The following is a 20,453-nucleotide window of genomic DNA, read 5'->3' as shown; positions in this document are numbered from 1 at the left end:
GCAAAGTAATTATCATTGTAAAGAAAAGAATTAATGACTTTATTGTTTGTTCAGACGTTCAGAAGTTTTTTTCCATATAATTGAACTCTTTTTATATGTTCATGTAATTGTGTCCAATCATATGGATTATAATGCCACTAATTGAGATTGTTAGTCAGACTGTAAGTATAACTCATACGGTTGGTTATCATATATGAATACGATTTGGCACTGGAAAAGAAATTCACACTTTAATTCTTGAATCTCTTTGAAAACTGATCAGAAACTAGTATTCTACACTCCTGTTATTTTGTCCTCGGTACAATTAATTTTACAAAATAATCATTAAACAAGCATAAATAAAACAACAATTATTCAAGAATCTATAAAATAGGCAAAATTAACCAAAAGTATTTCAAATAAGAGGGGAAGGAGGCGCCAAGAAAGCAAACGTAAGCATTAGGGCATTAGTACTGTAGATTGTTGTGTGAGTTTAACATGTCATCTATTTATGTAATCTGTTTTAGGTCAGAAAAGTTATTACTATGTGTGTTATTATAGTTTTATCTTACTCAATTCCACTTCTAATAATATCAAGAGATTTGTTAGCTTTAGTTTGTTTATTACTTTATCCACTTTTCTATATAACATGAATAACCATATATCAATTATTTTGTCATAACTGATGTTGTATAATTTGTAAAGATTACTATCATAGATTAGCGTAGTTATTTGATCAAAATGTTCTTTCTTTCAGACTTAAAAGTGTTGTTTAATATTATCTAAGTTGTTTTATATGTCCATTGGATCGGTGAGTGTTTACATTTCTCGTATATGGAATTTCTGGTTTTATAAGTTCTTCGATGCTTGTATTATATTTTTTGATTTTTTTGATTTTCAAATATTTTGTCATCGAGAATCACTAACATACATGAATTGTCATAATGCGCAACTGGCACAGTAAAATTGGCATTTTTAATGTTATAATACCAGAAATAATAAGTGTAAATATTTGCGCATATCACTAAAACAAATGATTTATTTACTTGTTTACAACAACTTTTATATACAAGTTGTGTATCAAATTTGGACATCATTGTGTTATATTAGATTAATTCTTTAATTTAATCCAATAGGTTAGAGAATATTTCATCTTATCCGCAATTTGTATATTTTGCCTTTGATCTCACAGCCCAGCGTTTTTTGGAGATCGCTGATATGAATTCATGCTCGAAAATATTTAAAAGCAATGACCTTATGTTTAATGCGCAAACGTCACGTTTTTAATGTTCACCGCGGCTTCAATTTATTATTGAAATACATGCTACATTATTCAGACAACCGAACATCTGTACACGTAAAAAGAGTTATTTTAAAAATTTAAAAACCTTGGTGTAGTTTTCATACCTACCCGAGAAATATTTTAAGGACAAACTCCGATAAAAAGAATACTAGTTTTTATTAATTATTTTATGTTCACTTCATCAGACATTCTTACTGATGAAGTCAGTATAAAAAAAGAAAAATGCCATCATATATTCTATATTTCTTTATCTAGTTTGTTTATGATTTACTTTCTATGATCGTACAAACATTTGGTAATTTCTTTTTTAACTTGTATCTTTTGTGTACATCCTTGGTTTTGGAATTGTTTGAGCGTTCCTGATGAATGGAGAAAAATCAAGAAAAGTGGGTCATACGTACTTAAATTATAAAGTGTGATTATCATTTTGTGGCATTTCAATGAACAATTCACTATCATGTATATTGAATAATATAACTTCATTCCGGTCCTATCATTATCTGTTGAATACCTTACAAATACCCAGATGTTGTATACATATAAGCAAATGTACAGGATAATGGTCAAATACTGAGAAAGTTTATGATTCAAATGTTTAGGTCAAGACTAACTGGACATTAACTAGGTTATAATTAATAGGAATAAACAGAGATGTTGTGTATTCAATGAGAAATAAACTTTGTTTTATGTTAAATAAACCAATAAATATGGCTTTTCCATCCTGATAAAAGCATGGCTACCCATGCATTTGTTTTTAACTTTTATAATAAATGGTAATGATTGACAACAAATGAGCTTTTCTGTTCAGGTAAAACAAGTTTAACACAAACTACATTTTGTGCCAATACAAATTTAACCTATACAGACCACGAGTTGTTTCATGTTGTCTTTTGTTGAATGAAAGATATAAGTATTATTTGGTTTCTTGTACCGTCTTATATTGTTGTTGATTAATGGTGTCATGCAAATAACCATGTAAAACAATTGTCCTTATTAATTAATCTCATATTAAAAATATGAATCGGATCTACGTGACTACTACTTCATATATGTACAAAACAGTACTGATTTCTAGTTCAGAAACAACTCTCACTAGAAACACGCAGATGAGATAAAAAAAAAACATGAAAGAAAGTTTTATAAAAAAAAAAATCAGGCGTATAAAGTACACACAAAGCACTTTTACACTACTAGAAAGTTTTACAGATGATTAATTCAATAACAGATATAAAAAAAAAATTATATGGGATTATCCCTAATGAATGAGTTAACTTCCTGGATATACTGCATAGAACGGAGAGTCACAAACTTAACGGGTGTGCAATATTTTTCTCATAAATGATTTTATTAATTTAGTTTCTTTAAGAAATGAGTAACAACGAAGTGTACTCTGAACATAATATATTGTCTGCCATAAGGCATCACGACAGAGTAGACATTGAGAATATAATATAGCTGGATAAACACCCACTTTAATACATGAATCCTGCTTCCAGTTGATATCAAATGGTCGATAAATGGGTCTTCAGTTCTAAGATGATCTTTGTCTCTAAATCAATTTACGGCTCCTGCATTTGGTAATGAGACTGCATCTGAATTTAATGATATTGAATATAAATTCACTTGATTCGTCTCGATGATTTATATATGATAAATCGATGCGATCAAGTACTTTTGTAAAGTATGTCATAGTTTTCTAAAAATAGAGATACGTTTCTATCGAATACATCAACTTATCTAAAACTGTAATAGGTTAGTCTCAGTTCTCTTTCCGTATCAGAACAAATACATCAACATGTACTATAGCAAAATTGGCCAGGAATATACAACCATTGACAAGGTTACCTGGCAAAAGACAGCACAAAATATTTTTTTTTTTCTTAAAATTTAGATATTAAACTTAACTCCTCAGTATAGTAACAAATAACGAAAGCAGTATTATACCGCTGTTCAAAAGTCATGAATCGATTAATCAAAAAAAATCCCAGTCACAAGCAAAAGCAAAGGGAAACACTTCAACTATATAAGGGGGAAACAACGGAACATCAGAAACACTGAAATGCTACAAAAACAAACGCCAGCATACATGGAAATGGACTATTTGTATACCGCTGTTCAAAGGTCATGAATCGATTTAGCGAAAACAAATCCCAATCACAAGCAAAATCCGAGGGAACCACATCTTCTTTATAAGAGGGAAACAACGGAACAACAGAAACACTGAAATTTGACTATTTGATGAAACCTGCCATTTTCTTGACTGGTTGTATGGCTAGCCAAACCTCTCACTTATATAGTAATGTAAAAAATACCGCTAAATTGACAACATTATTTGACAGGTATACAGTACAAATAAACACAAGAACACTCAGGACAGAGAGATACGTAAATAAATTATAAGATAATACATTACAACATGTAAACAATAGAATAAAACAACGAGAACAAAATCCAGATATCTGAAAACAACAGTCAAGACACAACAAACAAAAGCAGATATTTCACACCAACAGTTTATCCAAGACATTTAATCAAAAGGACAGTTGACATAATTAGGATTTCCATGACATAAAAACTATAAATAATAAATGACATTGTCAGTTTATCCACAACAATGCACACTCAATATCTTTACCAACAGAAAATAAAGGTAACTTACAGAAATCTGAATCCCCATAGGTCTACGATCAACAAAAAATAGATATCTGACTCATACAGTAAACCATGACGGACACCAACAGATATACGATTCCAAATTTAATCTATGACCAACAAAAACCGATATCTGACATCAGCAATAAATCCATGACCAATGAAAAACAGACTTGACATCAACAGTAAATACATGACCAACAAAACATATATTTGAATCAAAAATAAAATTCAACAAAACCAAAATATATGATAAAAACAGTAAATCCACGACAAACATTAACAAGGTATCTGAATCAAAAATGAATTCATAACCAACACAAACAAATATATCTGACATCATCTGACATCAACAGTAAATTCATGAACAATAAAAACAGATATCTGACACATACAGTAATCAAACACATTCAAAATATGTCTGACACAAACGGTAAATCCTTGACAAAAATCAAACAGATATCTGACAGAACCAGTAAATCAATGACTAACAGACGGGGATGATTACCAGATTTCTGATTAAATTAACCGGTTGCTTCTCCTCATATGAAGATTCATTGAACTTTCATGAAAGGGAAGTTTGCAATAGTTAGATCTTTCACAGGAGTCGAATTTTAGAAATAAATCTCTGTTTAGGAATGTAAAATTTTAATACGTTATAGATTCTGTCTGCGATATTTGCAATGCCTTCTAGGCTTCTTGGATTCCACACGATTTCCTTTATTTCCAAGAAGAAAAGAAGATGCATATTTAATGGGAAATGAATTCGCGCGTTAAATATTTTCACCTCGATATCGTCAAATGTTGACAGTGATAAGAAATGTAAAGAGAAGAGAGGCGAATAAAACATGCTATAACGAGAATTTCCACTTTTATATTTTTGTTTGAAGGTAATGATCGTAGTTAAGATGTCCTGTTCACATCGTAAATCACCAAGAACAAACTGACATTATATTTAACTGACATTGATCAACTAAGTCGATACGAAATCATTTAGTCTTAAAACTTAATTAAAATAAAAATGCATTAAGCAATTTTGCCTCAATTTTTCTTTACCAAACTGTTCCAACTTCAAATGATAAACATGTATTGATTTTTAAAATTCCATCGCCTTTAAACAAGAGTTGAAAACGAAGAAAAATTAAGATAATTTGTTAATGGTTTCTAAAGGTTTTCAATGAAAGTTAACAAATTAACTTATTTCTTTAATGAACATATAGTTCACAAAGAGGAAGAATAATATAATAAGGTGTGGTTTATTTTGTTTGTCTTCAAAACCATTTTACAAAATGTACCGATTGATCTCAACTGCACTTATAATATAAGTAACATCCAATTAAAAAAAAATGTTACAACTACGTTTTGGTATGGATAGATATACAAACGGATTATCGCTGATCTATAGATTTTGACTTTTTGTTAGCTATTTGAAATCATCTACTGTAATCCGTGTAGTGCTATTAAAACATTTGCCCGCTAACCCTTGTTTTCATTATCTTATAATATAAAGTTTAACAACCATTTTTGAAATCCTGTAAAATCATTTTCATTGATAGAAAAAAGTTTTAAAAAATATTTCCTGTCAAATTTTAAATGGCATCTTTCTCATAAACAAGGACATGCACCTTTTATTTTTTTCTGCTTTTGTCTGGGGTTTTTAGAGATTTGTATGTATGTTTGTTTGTTTTGTAATTCCGTTATTCATTATATGCTGTCAATATTTAAAAAGCTTTTTATTGGTACTGTTCATACTAGTATAAATATTTTAGTAAATAATGAAGCGCATGTAAATGTTATATTTATTTAATTTTTATTTTTTTTTATTCATGCGCAGTGCACTCAGAAAGGTGTAGATATGAGTATTTGGACCATACGCGTATGGTCCATATGATTATTTGGACCATATAGGTATTTATTTTCAAATATACATAACAAACTTTTCAATAATACAAAAACTTTATCTAAAAAAACAATGATGGTTATATGACACTCTATTTATCTTATAATTCAAAGACTACGCACACATTATTATTTATCGCTAATTACATTCTTGCATGTAGGCTTTGGGTGACTTTTACTTCCTCATAGCTTTTTTGCATTTTCAAGTTTTGGTTTTGAACGATCCTTTTCATTTACACCTTTGTTTACGAGTGAAAAGCTAGCCTTTTTGCAGCTGCGTACAGTGATACAGGGGTCTTGGGCCATTCCGATATGTGTACGGTGTTTTTAAGAAGCTGTAGATATAAAATATCGTAACATGACTGCAATACACCATATTCACAAGACAACTTAAATAAACTATGTTACTTTACAGTGACTTCTTGTGTAACAGTTTATTAAGAATTTTTTTGAAGTTATTTTTTAAGTCGACATATTCACTCGTTATAACAAATCAGCAATGACCATCGGTATTTAATGTGTTTATTAGAGTTTTGGCAAGTAAGTAAAATTAACTATTTGAAACTTCTAATTGTTATTTAGCTAATCTTTTTATTATAATATAATAATAAAATGACCTATATAATAGCGTCTTTTTAATGAACGGTCAAACTATATGAAGAGTTTAGAAGTATTAAAAGTAAACTGTAACAGAGTGTTAATTACCCCGACCTTACCCGTACGGTCGGACCATACGCGTATGGTCGGACAATATGAGTATATACACATATGGTCATGACCCTACGCGTATGGTCCAAATACTCATATGGTCTGGAACACACACAAACTTGCATAGTATTCTCAAACATCTGAAGACAATGTATGCTTGTATTGACAAAACTTGCGGGTTTTTTTCAAACATCTGAAGACAATGTATGCTTGTATTGACAAACTTGCGGGTTTTTTTCAAACATCTGAAGACAACGTATACTTGTATTGACAAACTTTCGTATTGTGTTTCAAACATATGAAGACAATGCATGCTTGTTTTAGGCAACGTGCGTTATTCAGTTTCAACTTCCAACTATTAAGGTTTTATCATTACTATTTCTTCAGGAAACTTCTGGTATTCATAAACTCAAATGTCACATACAGTAATATTACCACATATGTGAAAAAAAATGTGCGAAAAATTATAATACGCTGTTGCTAGATATCACACATATGTAAATGCATTTAATATAAAAATCAAAATACTACCTTTTTATACCACACCAATTTAACTTCTGACTTATACACTTCTTTTAGCTTTTTTTAGTCATCGATTCAAAATGTTTGAAAATGTCTGTTTTAATTGTTTTGTTTACCAGTTTTCTTTGATGTTATCAGATAATAAGTGTGCAACAGAAAATAAAAGACTTCTAGTTTTATTGAATGATTATATTTGAATTAATATTCCAATTGCATGTCTTTGTATGGAAACACAGTAAGTAACACATAGTTGTATCGTCTGTATGCGGAAATAACGCTAACATCTTAATACTACAACAGGAATAGGATAATCTAGCTTTTAACATCGTTGTATATAGGTATCAATTATCACAGGATATTTCAGATGCACCCTCATCAATCATTGCGCTGGGACGCTGACATGTCTACTTAAGATCCCTAACCGTAATATAATCTTTATGGAAGATGGACAAAATAAACACAGTATATGTCTGTCTCCTCTCATACTGCAGGAATTGTTCTGCATAAAACAGATAATTAGGAACACCCAGACACAGTAAGCGTGAAACCACAGACGAAATTATTGTGTCTTATAAATGGAAAATAATCATGAGATATTAATACATTTCGAACGACATGCACGTGTTTCTTGAGTAAATTCAACTCTTACAGTTAACTGCGGCAATATTTGGGAAAAAGTAAAATCACAAAAATACTGAACTGCTAGGAAATTCAAAAAGGAAATTCCCTAATCAAATGGCAAAATCAAAAGCTCAAACACATCAAACGAATGGTTAACAACTGTCATATTTCTGATTTGGTACAGGCTTTCTTATGTAGAATATAGTGGATTGAGCCTGATCTTATAGCTAGCTAAACCTCTCACTTGTTTGACAGTCGAATTCATTTTATTGACAACGATGTGTGAACAAAACAAACAGACAGAATAGGTAAAAAAGTAAAAAATAAGGGTACAGCAGGCAACATTGTGTTATCATCTGAATCGCTATAAAAACAAACAAACAAACAAACAAACAAAAAATTCTTTTATATGTCGCCTTGAATTTGAATGAAAAAGTTTAATTATAAACAAAATGGTCAGAGGTTTACATAATGTACGTTAAATGACAAACACTTTTACCGAATGACTAAAACATAGATCTACGTTTGATTGATCCAAATCAAATTTGATGTCTCAATAAAATTCAGCATCCATCAAGTTTCGCTGTCTAGGGATTTTAAAATATCATCATTGAAAACATTCGGTTACAGAAAATTTTGGATCTTCGGTTATGGCCATGGGTTTCTTCATAATGAAGGTCCCCCAAAAAGACAGAAAAATCATTGAATTTTAACAATTTTACGCTTTAACGCTCCAAACAAATGCAAAAAGAAGCATTCAGTTCTTACATACATATTCAGAATAAAACAAAAGTAGCTCATTAAGGAAATCATCGAATTGTTATTTGGAACAACTTCTATGATTCTACACTATTATTAAGATAAAAAAAAAATCACATCCTGGACATTAAAATCCTCACACAACTAAAATTCGTAAAAACGAATTGTTCCAGAAAACTCGAATGATAAAGTGACTTGCGGGAAATAAAATGTTTGTTTGTTTCCTAAAAGATTGAGATTATTAATGAATAGAATTTTATAGAGTTTTGCGTAAAAGATTGCAAAACATTTGTTTCGTAAAATCGACAGAAACAAATATCTGCCTTATAAAATTTTGTTGCGTCGTTACCAAATGATTAATTTTGCTGAGTAGAATACTATCTGTTGATAGCAGAAAATAAATATAATCAGAAGATGTGGTATGATTATACATGAGACAACTGTCATTTTAGGCGACATAGAAATAATTTGGTTTTAATTTTTAATGACTTATCGTTTTTTTTTTTTTTTTTTGTATTAAATACAAAGTCTGGTATATACAATGCACACAGTACAGTTTAATTTATTACATGTAGTTCTTTTTGTAGATCTTTTGTTTGTGATTTTTTTGTTTGATCATAGACATACACCGAGAAAAGTCACTGGGTTTCATATGCGTCACATTTTAAGTGTTATTTTCATATTTATTCCTGGGTCGAGTTCTCGATGATTTGAAGTCGCTGTTTCAGTATCAACTTGTTTCAAAACAAATTTGTTGAATTTAGAACCTAGTAAGAAAATAAGATTAGAACTACCTTAGTCTGTATTGGTTTTTGATAAATTTGGCTTGAAAAAAATAAGGTTAGAAATACCTCAGTCAGTTTTCCTTTTTGATAAATTTGGCTGGAAAAAAATAAGGTTAACAATACCTCAGTCAGTTTGCTTTTTGATAAATTTGGCTTGAAAAAAATAAGGTTAAAGCTCCCTCAGGCAGTGTTTATTTTAGATGAATTTGGCTTTTATAAGAATAAGGTTAAAACACCCTCAGTCAGTGTTGATTTTAGAAGCTTTTGGCTGATAGAAAAATTAAGGTAAAAATGTTTTCAGACAGGATTATTGATTATAGAAACATCTGGAATTTGACAAAAACGCATTCTTCGTCTCACATGTTCAGGGATCATTGGCTGTCATTTGTTTTTATTCCGACGTTCCTGATGAACGTTAATTCAGAAAAGCTCCAAATATACAAGTAATATTCAACATTTCATAAGTATGTTTCTGCTACAATAGTATGTTCCTGATACAATGTGCATAGTAGAACAAGAAATGGGACATGATTAGAATAAAGCTACTCAATTGTACGGATAAATAGATAGAATAAGTGGAATTTTATATCAATATATACGAAAGACCGAGTATATAAATCCTAAGAGAGATCTTCCTTGATACCAATTCTTCAAATCGTGACTGTTATAGGGTTAAAGTTGAATCTTAGTAAACACCTTCTTCTGTAATAACAATTATTGGGTTTGAGAACAAAATTTGAGTGAAAGACAAAATAGTTGACGGTCAATAATAAAGCATCGAAAAAAATCTGGATGAAATCATTGAAATACTTTTTGCTTTATTAAATAAACTATCTAATCTATTTTTTGTTTTGTTATGAAATAAGAGAACAAAACAAAATGTTGTACATTCAATGGTTACCATACATGTAAAATATACCGATGAATTGAATGAGCTAGTCGAGACAAATGGCTTTTTTATGTTTTGATATTCTTAATACTCCAGACATTTCATAGTCTGAATATAGAATTAGACCAGACTGAACATCGTCTTTTATTAAGCCAAATAAAACAGAACGACAATAATATCACTGAAATATAGGCTTTGTAGAGAAATAATATGACTCAAATAACACAAATTTGTTTCTATTAACTTGGACACTGGTTTAACAAAAACAGAAAATCAACAAAATATTAAAATCAGTTAAAATGTTGAGTAAACCGATACTTCTACACCGGTATTGCTATTTTCAGTAGTAACTGTGGAATAACAATAATCAATTAGAAAACGTGACCTTTAACTCCCTGAGATAATAAAAAAATTGTCCTTATGAAATAAAATTAATTGCTTTTTTCAGTGGTCTGGTTTCCTTACAGACATGTAATTAAAGTTTGCAGTTGACATCAAATAAAAAAAAGTAATGAAAATGACACGATTTCATCATGTTGTTTATTTTAGTAGACACCAAAGTTATATTAATATGTTTTTTTTTTTATAATTTTAATATTAGTTTCATCGGGTAAGCTTCAAACTGATTTTATATTTTACTCTTAAGAACATTATATATTATAGGTGCCAGAATTTTGGTAGCCCTGTCCCTTTTAAGTTTTCTTATAAAATGGTGTCTAAAAGACTTTTATCACAAACATATTTCTATTCATACTGAGAAATAAAACGTACATGTAGTCTTTGCTAGACATCCCAAACCCTACCACGTGTGTCTTTTTCTCTAGTAGAACTAACTACAGTAGTTATTATAATAGTAAAAATGGTTTTGTTAAGGAAAAATGTTTTTTTTCTTCAAAAATCATCTTTTTAAAATAAGTGGTAAAACCCTGTTTGTACACATTTACTACTCGTATGGTTTATACAACATAACAGCTTAGTACGAATATGGTGAACTTTTACTGTATATCATACTGTTAGGGAAAGAATATATAAAACAAAATGCATTTCAAAATAAGTAAAATTAATTTAACGTGATAATTGGGAAGGATAAGCTATAAATTTTATATTACAAAGCCTCTGTATTGTTCTAATTTTAAAATTTAGAAATGCTAAACATATTCCTTCTTTATCTGTTTTAAGTATAGCAAGTATTTAAGACCCCTTAGTGGAGACATGTTCAGTTCAGATTATTGCCGGATATTTAGTGTCAGCACAATAGATGTTATGGCCACATTGGAAATATTAATTTTGTATAAAATCATTTTGATGAGAACATATTTATAATTCAAAGAATAAGTATGCTATTGAATTATTTTCTTTTCTTATCATATGTAATGCTATTTTTGTACCATTGCCAGTTTCAAACACTCCTTAAATAAATTCTACTTAAAACGTTAACTTATCATTCTCTGTATAAATGTTTTAAACAACCAAGGATATCATTTAAATGAAAAGCTTACATTTTTCCACTGATCAATTTTGCAGTATCACAGTTATCTGTATTTACATCATCTTAATTGTGCTTTAATATTGTAATATTTCGTTTGAGACAATGTTCTGAAAGTAAATATTTATAAAATTGTATTTTCAATAACAAAACAAAAACAACGTAAGATGTATATTAACTCATTATAGATGGCAGGATTGAAATAAGAGTCATTAGTTGGCATCCGAAATTGCTAAGGAAACGGAAATTTCTTTATTATTGCAAATTGTATTTATACTTTTTATAAATTAATACAGCGATAAAGTTAGGTCAGGAAAATCTGTAGGGATGAGTCTAAACACTTTTGTTTGGAAAGATAGTTGAGGTGTCTGTAGCAAAATATCTTTAATGTAAAGCATTTGCTTGCATCTAATAATAATGATAATAAGCTGGAGATCAAATGTTCGGAACATAAAAAATACCAAGCATAATAAAATGGATCAATATACAAAGTGGTGAACTATTCAGATCCAAAAAAACTCCACGGAAGTGTTAACAAAGGAATATGTGAAGGCCACACTTACACAAAATTTCCAAAACAACTGCACACGGACGAAAAACGACATTTATAGATAGACAAACTCATGATATCACCAACAGAAATTCCCAAACACTGACAAATATGTAACTGATAGAATTGACTGTTATATACCTGATAAGTAGTTTTGCTAGCCGGGTAGAATTTGTAGGGTTATATGGGGTATCAAACATAACAGTCACAGTAATTATATATAAGGAGAAGTTATGTCGATTTACTGTACTTTGTTTTTGTTTTGTTCAAAACGCAAACCTTTATTATTTTATTTATCATATTATATTGTTCTATAATGCTATCGTATATTGATGATCTGTGATTTGTCGTTGGCTATAGTGTACTTGTAAGTGTTTCAAAATAAAGAAATAAACGAGCATATTTCATCATAATTTCTATCTAAATTATCAGACAAGATGATCTAAAATGATAGTGTCCATTTATTCACAAACGAGATCCTTCAAATATTAGTTTACCCTAAACATTATATCGGTCTATTTTTCCTTTTTTATATTTATAATCATTAATATATAAGGTGAAATATTTATTATTATATTTTGGGGTGTTCTATTATCATGTTTTTTTAAATATTTTATTTCTTTATTTATGACTTTTTTTATTTATTTAATTGCCTTAAATTCTGAAACTGAAATAATAATGTTACAGTCGTTAACTAAAAATTGTATATGAACATAAACAACCATTGTTGATTTAGAACTTGATAATCAAAAGTTGTTACATATCAAAACTATTCTAAAATCAAATGGAGAAGACTTTCACAGGGGAGGGAATATCAAAAACTGGTCGGTCTATCTTAGTAAAGAAGGAACCTGAACTATGTTAGCGTTTCATTGTAGATTTACCATTCTATATTTGTGATTTTACATACCTATCTGACTAGGATTACCTTAACTAAAGAGAGTTTTGGTCCTCAATGCTAGATTCAACTAAGCGCTTTATTCGGCCTGATTCTTTCCATTCGAGAGTTAATGGCAAGTCTTTTATAGACGAAACGTGTATATGGCGTTTATATGTTATAAGCCTGGAAATTCTTGATTATGCATGCGTATAGAGATCTAAGGAATGAAACCATTCAAATAATTAATTAACAAATTTACATATTTGATTATTGGTTCTTTCCGTTTGAAAACATTTTTTTTTAAACCAGGAAAATCTTCTCAAGATTGCTAACTTTGGAAGGTTACAAGTTCTTAAAAAAAAACAAAAAACAAATATTCTCAAAGAAGCCAAAAGAAAACATAATGGATCGCATGATTTTAATAGAAAACGTATTCATCATTTAAATGTCAGCTCTTCGCCTTTTCTAATAGGTTTTGGTTTTCAAATATTTGTAGCCTGGAGAATCACTGAAGTGACATTAATTGTGGAATTGTGCAGCTGGTTCGGTGAAACCGTTTAATGTGATAAGAAAATCTTGATAATACTATCATAATTAAATTAACAATAGCAACACGGAAACATTTTGAAGTGTTGTTTTTAAGTTTATGGAATGTGTATGTTTTGACTGATATGTTGTAAATACTTTTGTTTTAATAGTAGATATATATTTATGAAAAAGTTAGATGTGGTTTTTTGTTTGTTTATTCTTAAACTTTACATCAAGATACATTCATGCAGGCGAGCTTCTTGTTTTGGTCTTGGTCAATTTGAAGAAAATCGAGTCGTAACAAGTATTTAGTTTGGAAATTCCATTTTCGTATTTCGTTCTATCGAACTCTTATATAGAGACAAAGTTGTGTCCGATTTTTTTTTTTATTCGTTACATAGGAAGCTGATGTTAGTTTTTTTAATAGTCATTTATATATATACTAGTAATGACGAACCGAGCAAGTCATAATGAAATGATATTACTTAAGCCTGTACCAAGTCAGGAAAATGGCCATTGTTATATCATAGTTCGTTTCTGTGTGTGTAACATTTTTACGTTGTGTTTCCGTTGTGTCGTTTGTTTTCTCCTATTTTTGAGTGTGAATTCACATTACTATAAGACATGTCATGGTACTTTTCTATCCAAAATTCATGTATTTGGTTTTGATGTTATATTGGTTATTCTCATCGGATGTTGTCTAATGCTTAGTCCGTTGCTGTGTGTGTTACATTTTAATGTTTTGTCGTTGTTCTCCTCTAATATTTAATGCGTTTCCCTCAGTTTTAGTTTGTTACCCCGATTTTGTTTTTTGTCCATAGATTTATGAGTTTTGAACAGCGGTATACTACTGTTGCCTTTATTTATCGCCATAACATTGAGTTTCAAAAGAAATGAATGACTCTTTACACTGTTGAAATGAACAATCATATTTTGTTTTTAGAATAATGATTTTGGTTTTGAAAAGAAACAAAAAAGTCAAACAAAAAATCACAAACTGCTTTTAAAAAAATCTGTTCATTAGCTGTAATCCAGTGATTATATCAACACTTACCTTTCTCGTCTGTCGTGATGTCACCAAACACATTATTAAACAAATTGCTTTCCGTCAGGTTGGTAATTGTTTTAGAGTGTTTTATGCTAAATCCGCTCTTCAATAAGTCATTTTCTACTGACACGGCCATATGTTCCCAGTAAACCTCTTCTGTAACTAGAACGGCTATGTTAGACCACTGGAACCATTTCAAAAACTCTGTAACAGCACTGGACGACAGTTTGAATCCACTATGCATGAATATTATCCTAGATCCATCGAGAATTGGGAAATCATTATTATTCAAAATTAAAAGCTTTTTGTACTGATTTGCAAAATCACTTAAAATGTTCAAAAATTCGTACGGAGAAGATGCAATTATAGCGTCAACCCAAGTATCGGAGAAAATAGTGTTCAAATGTTCAAGTCCTTCAAACGTTGTTGAATAATTGAAAAATCTTGTTGAAAATGTCATATTAAACCCCGAAAGTCCATTTCCGAGAAAACTGTTTATTTCAAATTCTGTGTATACTTCTGTTGATTGGATGTGTAAAATGGCAAAATTTATATTTTGGCAAGTGTTTCTGGACGTCATCAAAAATGCTAACATAAAAATTACGTAGACGAAGTGAGAGATGCGTTTCACTACTCTGTAAATGCATACCATTCTAACTGACAGTAAATATTCGCAGTGACGCAAGAAAATGTCATTTCTTTAAAAATTGTGTCGATTTTATTATTTCCAAAGTTTGAAATTCATGTTCCCCTGTATAAAACATTACACATTGGCATATTACGTATTCTTCTAATTCTATGTTTATAATGCGGTTTTCCTTTGAAAGACAATACAAAGTAGCCATATACAATCTGAGGTTCTGAATTTTTTTCTTTAATCATTTGCAGTATTTTTAAGACAGTCCTTGTTAGTTGAAATATCAAATGTCACAAAATACAACCAACCGAGAATTCATTGACTATGAAGGTTTCCATAACGATGTAAGTTCTTTTTAAATTCTTAAATGTGACGATTTTTCATGTAGATAAATCTTTTTTTTTTTATTAATCCACAGACAATATTATCACGTAATAACCAGTGATTTACAATATTTTTACGTTTCTTTTAAGATGTTACGATTTCTACCAACGTGACAAGAGGTTTCGTTTGATCCGTCTTTAACAATATATTGCTTTCAGGCTTCCAAGACGAACATTTATCTCAGTTCAAACGCTTTTATGATAAAGACTTGTTGTCACGCTTCTTAAGGTCTGAGTTAATATTACGTTTATTTGCTACTCCATAACAAGCCATCATCAATATATCCCATGTCAGATTTTAGTTCAGAAATCGATGTCAGTTCTGATATTAGTAACTTTCATGAATAAATGAGAGATTTTTTACATCTTCTAATTTGAATATTTTGCTTAACAGAATTTCTTGTTCTCGTTATACACGGCAGTTGACACCATATATGTTGTCTATACACTTGAGAAGCCATTGATCTTATTTTCCCATATAAAATGCCAATATATTCGAATTTGTCCGCCAAGAAAATAGATATGTCTGTTTTATGTGACAACCCAACGAGTTTATTTGAAGAATGACAAATTTTGAAACGTCTGCGCAAAACAGTCATTAAAGTGACTTGGAATAAATTGTAGATCTTGATTGAACTGTCCAATCTAAATATTGTTTGTTAATTAATGCTGTTATACCTAATAAGCTTCATTGGTATAAAGCAGATTTTTATGCCAATTAATAGGTGAAAAATCAATTTTCCCATTTCCCAGATTGTTTCATGTCCTCAGTCAGTTCGTTCTATTTTAATCTGCTGTAATAGAATAAAACAATGTCTTTAATACAATTGAATGTAAAATTTGAGAGAAATCTTCACCGTCAGAAGCTTCCTGTATAGTTAATATTGACTGCACAATAATTTGTTCTCAATATCAACAATATCAGCATTTTGTTAATATGAGAATTGATAAAAGAATCGTTGCTTGACATCATAATTTCACGCGTAGAAATAAAGATTCACCAAATAAAAGATGCACAATAGATAGAACACTAAATTCAGTGATATATAAAGAGGTATATTTATTTGATTTGTTTGTTTCTGCTTTTTAAAATGTAGAATGTATAGTTTTTATTTTTAAAAGAATTGAGATTGATACAACCTAATTCAATCCGAACTGGGAACAGTTTTTTCTGTAATTAGTGTTCTATTTTTCACATTTCTTGATCGGTGTGAGAAAAATATGTCTCCTCACTAGCAAAATGTCTGTTCGCAGCAAATGTTTGGTCGGAATTGAATTGATGACGTCAAATGTTCTTGTCTTCTTCTAAATTTTCCTCTTGTGTCGACATGAAAAAAGCGACCACGTCTGATGACATAACATATAAAGAACACAACTTTCTGCAAAACTTTGAAAAGGAAGGAAAGCAATCATTAGAGAAACAGATTCCATCACTATTACTCGTGTATTTTAGTATTTTTCCATTCTCGACAGTTAAATTTTGAATATTGAAAATTAACTGTCTCCAGTGGGTAGATATCACAACACATGTGTTGCAGTATTGGAATCTACATATCTAACCATAGAGGTATTATACTTCAATGATTTTACATTGTGGTCGATGCCACTGCTGGTGGACGTTTCGTCCCCGAGGGTATCACCAGCCCAGTAGTCAACACTTCGGTGTTGACATGAATATCCCTTATGTGGTCATTTATAAATTTCCTGTTTACAAAACTTTTAATTTTTTGAAAAACTAAGGATTTTCCTATCCCAGGCATAGATAACCTTAGCCGTATTTGGAATTTGGGATCCTCAATGCTCTTCAACTTTGTACTTCTTTGGCTTTATAATATTTTGATATGAGCGTCACTGATGAGTCTTATGTAGACGAAACGCGCGTCTGGCGTACTAAATTATAATCCTGGTACCTTTGATAACTATTTACATATAGTCAATATATATGTTCCTTTTAAGTTTGTAAATAAGACCGGTTCGACATAAAAATTAGCTCCATAAGCATATAATTTATTATTCATTGTTAAAGTGCATTAAAAGTATGTCCAGATGAAACATTTCAACAACACTGGAATAATTCTTTGGCCTGTGATGGCATTATGTAACTGGATTAACAGGTAACATATTTTAGGTGCTAAGACTTTCGCTTATCAAATAAGATTCAACATAAAAATTGGATTTATAAAAACAATAACCTCTAAAACAATTCGCCTAGTAGTCTGTATTATTATTCAACTTTTTGTTATTGAAATTTACTGTTGAAACATATTACCATGTTATGTCAATACAATTATAGGATAAAGCACATTATTATCTATGTGTTACTAATTTGAAAACTGGTTATTTCAACTTACAAACTGAATAAATTTCGTGAGCAACTAATTTTACAGTTTGATAGTCATCATCATCATCATCGCAAATGAATTTTTTTTCAATCACTATGATATGGAATTTCTTATACCAAACATTTTTTATTGTTTTCATGGAACCCTCAAATGGATTCAAATGTATATGCATATCGCGCGTGAATGTATCCCAGTATAATTATCGAGATGGGAACACACTATTTGAGTTGAGGTGTACATCTAATAAAGAAATTTGAAGGAATTATCGCATTTGAGTAGTTGTATATATGCAAATATTATAAGAATTAAAAACCAATTGTTCAGAGAACAATTGAAAGTCTTTCCACATCAAAGAAATTTTGATAAGAAGATAGTTTCTTCATACTGATGCGATAATTAATGGTTTAATTATATTTTTGAGTGATATAAGGGAGGTAATATGCTACTTCCAATGAAATGAATATCACTTCCGGTCTCATATGATAGCTTCTTTCACACTGATTCCAAAAATGTATAGTTTCTATATACTTTTGTATGTAGAATGGGAGATAATTGGCCACTTCCGGTTTGTTGGAAGTCATTTTTAGTCTTCAGTAATCAGTTTATGTATCTATATAACAAAATATATGGATTCTGAGTACTTTTATTTGAAAAAATTGAAAAAAAGGCTACTTCCGGTAGTCATTTTTAAAGTTCATTTGTCACCTTATCTTTTGTACAAGGTCAAATGCCTTTATAATGAACTTAGTTGAAGTTATAATCAAATAACCTCATATCAAGACATTTCAAGGGCACGAACTCCTATAAGATGCCATTAAATTGTATAAGACTAAATGTAGCATATCTTCATTACAATAAAGCAGACATTTTGCACTTGTTCTTTTATATGTATCTTTCAAAGTGTCGGAGAAAAAGCAAAAACAAGCAAAATTCACAATTGAGAACTTGACCTTGACCTTTTACCTTGACCTCATTTTCTAAGTTAGGACATAGTGGCCTAAAATAAAAACATTCCAGGGTTTTATGGTTAACTGTTTATGAGTTAAAAAAACATACCAACAAATTTATTCTGTAAAGGTAGATAACTCTTATAAAATTTCATCGCTTCGATCCAATAAGCCAAAAATTACTGAGGATGTAACGAACAATGTGTAAAAAGAATTTTGTCGATATCTATTTTTGTTACGAAAGAGATGCACACAGAAGATAAACAGTGAATAGGGAGATATCTCTTACAAAGAAAATGGTTCGGCTTAGCAGGGTGAAATTTAAAAGCGCATAAACTATACGATACAATATGAGAAATATCTAAGCGACATATTGCGAAACATATCGCAAGAACAAAATTTGGCGGGAAAAAAATAATACTAATAATAATAATCTGAACAAAAACAATAAGCTTTTTCACAGAAAAGTGGAAAGACTTAATTATAAGACTTTTATGTTAATTAGTTTGAATTTCATTTTAAAATTCATTTACATGTAATATTGATTTTCACTGAAAATTCATGTTGCTATGAATGAAATATATGCGTATGGTTGCTGTATTTATATAACAAAAATGTCTAAATAGGAATTCCCGAGATACAATTTTGAGAGAAACAATAAGTTAATCAATTGTTAATTAGATAATATTTTACGCATATTCAGGATGATTATTTTGATATGTTAGTATATTTACCATGAAAATAAGACAATTACTTGTACAAATAATTATATTTTATCTCTCATATACCTTTCATCGTTGAAACCTACTTATTGTAATCTGTAATCATTCCTTTTGAAAGACCATCGACAGCCGTTCCTAGTCACATTAATTTCCGTGTTTGATTGACAATTCATAATTATTAGGTAAAACCATCGCTATATTATTGGCGGATCATTCGTCCATCTGTGACTTCGCAGTGTTCGTCAACTTCAATGGAATGGATCGATGTTTGGACAATCTCCGGTCTAGCATAGATTAGTACTCTAATAAGAACTTTACTTAACGAGCTTCAGCTTTAATCAGAGTTCGCCATCCGGACCTAAGGTGAATATAAACTACAAACTGGAATCAAAATCAACTTTGTATGAGACTGTTACATCTGTTATACGTAAAAAAAGATATTTAAAAAAGTACAATATTGAGAATGAACGAATGAATAAATGAATGAATAAATGACGAATTGCATCAAAGTAAATAAAAACAAGACTTCTGTTTTGATTCAGGGCCATGTGACATGTGTCGGACTTCTTATAAATAATGCACACAACGACTTCTATTAAAAAAACATAGAGAGTACATGAGGATTTTGAAAATGAATGTTCTGGCCTGTAAGAACCGAAAGTAAATAACCCTTACCAACACTGAATGAAATTTAATATAAACCAAAACATAAACAAAAGTGAAAACGAAAAGCCGTGCCATACAAAGGCAAGTCTCGTAAAAAATGAAAGTGAATATTTTTAGAAGGAGTGTGAAATTGAAGCCAACGCCATA

At 30.1% G+C, this 20,453-nt stretch overlaps 1 protein-coding gene across 3 annotated transcripts in view; it reads right to left on the bottom strand.

Moving 5' to 3' along the window:
- LOC143067067 (retinal guanylyl cyclase 2-like) overlaps positions 1-15,797 on the bottom strand; it is a 67,802-nt gene extending 52,005 nt beyond the window's left edge. Inside the window, exon 1 of one of the 3 annotated variants that reach the window (XM_076240083.1) lies at positions 14,616-15,797. In XM_076240083.1, the coding sequence (XP_076096198.1) occupies positions 14,616-15,261 (646 nt within the window). In that variant the 5' untranslated portion in view covers positions 15,262-15,797. The remainder of the gene's footprint in view (positions 1-14,615) is intronic. The other 2 variants (XM_076240080.1, XM_076240081.1) reach the window with 2 other exon arrangements.
- Positions 15,798-20,453: the final 4,656 nt, after the last annotated feature.

This window comes from Mytilus galloprovincialis, chromosome 3 (assembly GCF_965363235.1).
Source record: "Mytilus galloprovincialis chromosome 3, xbMytGall1.hap1.1, whole genome shotgun sequence".
Taxonomy (NCBI): domain Eukaryota; kingdom Metazoa; phylum Mollusca; class Bivalvia; order Mytilida; family Mytilidae; genus Mytilus; species Mytilus galloprovincialis.
The sequence above is the reverse complement of the archived record's forward strand: the minus strand, read 5'-3'. Positions and strand labels throughout refer to the sequence as shown.